We start from the raw sequence: 3,075 nt of genomic DNA, 5'->3' as shown, positions 1-3,075 counted from the left end.
GAGGAGGAGGAGGAGGAGGAGGAGGAGGAGAGAAGAGAAGAGAGAGAGAATGGGTCAGACCAGCATACCAATAGCCAGAGCATATGATGCAGTAAAGATCCATGACAGTCTTTTTAAAATATACATGTTGTAGATTTAAATTCGATTCAAGTTTTATTCAATGCAGCCATTCTTGTTTTTATCACCCAGGGTTTCCGAAACTACTTACTGATGATGCTCGCTTTCTGTGTCATCTTGACTGGCGCCTTGTGCACCGCTTTTTCTAAAATGTAGCTATTCCCGGCAAGAGCAGCAGAGGGCAACCGAGGGCAGCAGCGGCTAGGAGAAGGGCCTCTGCCGCACACGCTAACACTGCGGACAGCTAAGCTGTGGCGGTGTGGGTCTCTGCCACTCTGGGAATGAACAGATAAATGACTGTTTGCTGCACCAACGTGAGAATGCGAAGAGAGACGGTGTTTCAGTTCAGCGTGTGTGAAAACTCCTTCCGATGAGCTGTTAACGAAGGCTGGACCTTGCCAGGTGACTCAACGGCTCCTATTCACCAGTGATGGCTTCATCAGTGTCTACTTAGTACTATAATCCAGAAAATAGGATGGAGTTTGTACAAAGGAAATTACCATCCCAATTTATAATTTATTAATAAAGAGGAGCAAAAATAAGTACTTTCTTGGTTGAGGGAAGTAACACACACATACCTTATGGAATTTAAATTCAAAGACATTAGCCCCTTTGCTAAGAGCAAATGTCATAGTTGCTACCTGAATGTTTAAAATGCCAGTTCATTATTTTTGGCCAAAAATTATTACTTTAATATTTATATTGCCTGCCCTTCTTAGCTCAAAATGTTTTGATAATTATTCCAGATAAAACGGATCCTCAGAGAGCAAGTCACCACCACTCATGTACATGTGATGTAATGTATACATTCACAAGCGCACATACATGTGTTCATGGTTACAGATTTGGACACATTCTTGAGTTGCTGAAATAGCAGTTTTAGCTCATCAAGTTCAACTTAAAGGAAACCAACTTGTTTGACTGCAGGACTATTTTTTGTCCTTAAACACAGTTACTTAAAAGATCATTTTAACTGGAAGTATTTCTTTTGGCCCTATTTTAGCTGATTTCCAGGAGACAAAAGAATGTAGCAAGTGTACTGAATTTATTCTTTAAGGAAAAAAACCCCCGCAGGCACATTGCTCAACACGGTGCTCTCTGCACCTTTAATAGAAGAGTGGTGTTCGGCTGTGCCTTTCACCCACTCTCTCCTGATATTGCAGTACTTTGCTGTGCCAGAGCAAGTGAATAGCATCCTGTATCCGCCTCGGCTTAAACCTCAGATGCTCCATCTGACTTATGTGGCTTTGGGACTGAGCGCTCTCTCAGCATGGCAAGGTTCCTGTGAAGGAGGGCTAGTGATAGGATGTACCTTGAATTCAAATGTCTCCTTGCCTGACAAACACTCTAAACTTCTTTGCTATTGTTACTACATGTTAATCAAGGGGAAACAAAGTTTACAGATAGGAAAAACTTACAACGTATAAAGACTACTGGACTTAACCTCCCTCAGCCCAATTAGACTTTGTCTTGCCAAATCAGAAACTCCCTGGAGTCCCTTCTAATCATTGAATTGCTCACACAAATAATATTTGATATTAATAATGTCTTTTTTCTATTTCAGTTTTTACTTGAAATGTCATTAAATTGCAATGATATGACAATTTCTGAATAAACTTGTGACAGAAAAACGATTTCTTCTTTAGTTATATTTAGAATTTCATGGTGGGCAGCCTTTATTCTTTGTGAGGTTGCCAATTTTAAACAGGAAGTAAGGAAATTGCAGGGGAAAAAAAAACAGTAAAAAAAAGGGGGGGCCTTTAATTCCACCCCAAGCAATCCAAGCAATGCCTACAATGATAATAAATGTATTGTGTGAGAAACAAGCATTTCCAAGATGGTTATCAATTTACTGTTCATGGTTCTGTTATAGGGACAGATCTGAGTCCTGGCACACTCGATGGCATTTGCTGGGTTCTTTGTCTTTTGAAGCAGGGCCATGTGGTTATTAGGAAAGGGGAGGCACTCTCTTCAGAGTGGCTGGTGAGCTGAGGGGAAGGCTCAAGCGGTGCTGGCCTGAAGCCTCGGGACCCTTTCTAATCACGGGTGTAGCTCCACGTGTCATAGGGTCATAGGCAGCCCTAGAGGGGAAGGGCTCCCCGTCCCCTCTGCCCTGGTTTCTGTATGGTCATCTTGATGGAGGTTTTGCTGTCTGTCTGTCTGTCCATCTGTCTTTGTCTCTCCCCTCCTGCAGTTTTGTAATCTCCCCTCTGTCCACTCACCCTCAGAGGTGAGATTTTGAGGTTTTCATTCCCCTTGTGTGCTACAGTCAGATTCTGCGATTTTGATCTTTTCAAGTTCTGCTTTCTACTGCATCTTAATGAAAATGGCAACTATGTTTGTACCAGAGAACTCCTGCCCCTTGTGTCCAGAGACAAAACTGCATAAAGTGAGAGGAGCCACCCCATAAGGCTGATCTTCACATTGTGGGCCATGCAGAACAGAAAATAAGGAATCTATTAGCAATATAGCATTTCCTTTGAGCTACCAATGGGCCTTTATTCCTGATTTACTTCATTTAGTGTAACTGACTACTGTACCTGCTGGTGCTAAAAGTCACATAGAGTTGAAAAGGGTGAGTTGTACAACCTTGTGTACAGCATGGTACCCTTGAAGAAAATTGCTAGTGATCAAAGTGACCCATATGTATATTTATATAAAACATTTAAAAAAAGTTTCACCAGGTGGTGGGGATGCACCTCTTTAATCCCAGCACTTGGGAGGTAGAAGCAGACAGATCTCTCTGTTCTGCAGAGCAAGTTCCAGGACAACCAGGGATATACAGAGAAACCCTGCCTCAAAAATAGATAGATAGATAGATAGATAGATAGATAGATAGATAGATAGATAGATAGATAGATAGATAGATGGATAGGTAGGTAGGTAGATAGATAGATAGATAGATAGATAGATAGATAGATAGATAGATAGATAGATAGATAGATAGATAGATAGATA

General features: G+C 41.4%; 1 protein-coding gene across 2 annotated transcripts in view; it reads left to right on the top strand.

Annotated features, from left to right (window-relative positions):
- Tmem144 (transmembrane protein 144) overlaps positions 1–1,175 on the top strand; it is a 77,794-nt gene extending 76,619 nt beyond the window's left edge. For both annotated transcript variants that reach the window (XM_029537998.1, XM_029537999.1), the window contains one exon: positions 190–1,175. In XM_029537998.1, the coding sequence (XP_029393858.1) occupies positions 190–273 (84 nt within the window). In that variant the 3' untranslated portion in view covers positions 274–1,175. The remainder of the gene's footprint in view (positions 1–189) is intronic.
- Positions 1,176–3,075: the final 1,900 nt, after the last annotated feature.

This window comes from Mus pahari, chromosome 4, assembly GCF_900095145.1.
Source record: "Mus pahari chromosome 4, PAHARI_EIJ_v1.1, whole genome shotgun sequence".
NCBI classification, from domain to species: domain Eukaryota; kingdom Metazoa; phylum Chordata; class Mammalia; order Rodentia; family Muridae; genus Mus; species Mus pahari.
Note: the sequence above shows the minus strand (reverse complement) of the source record. Positions and strands in the feature narration are given on the sequence as shown.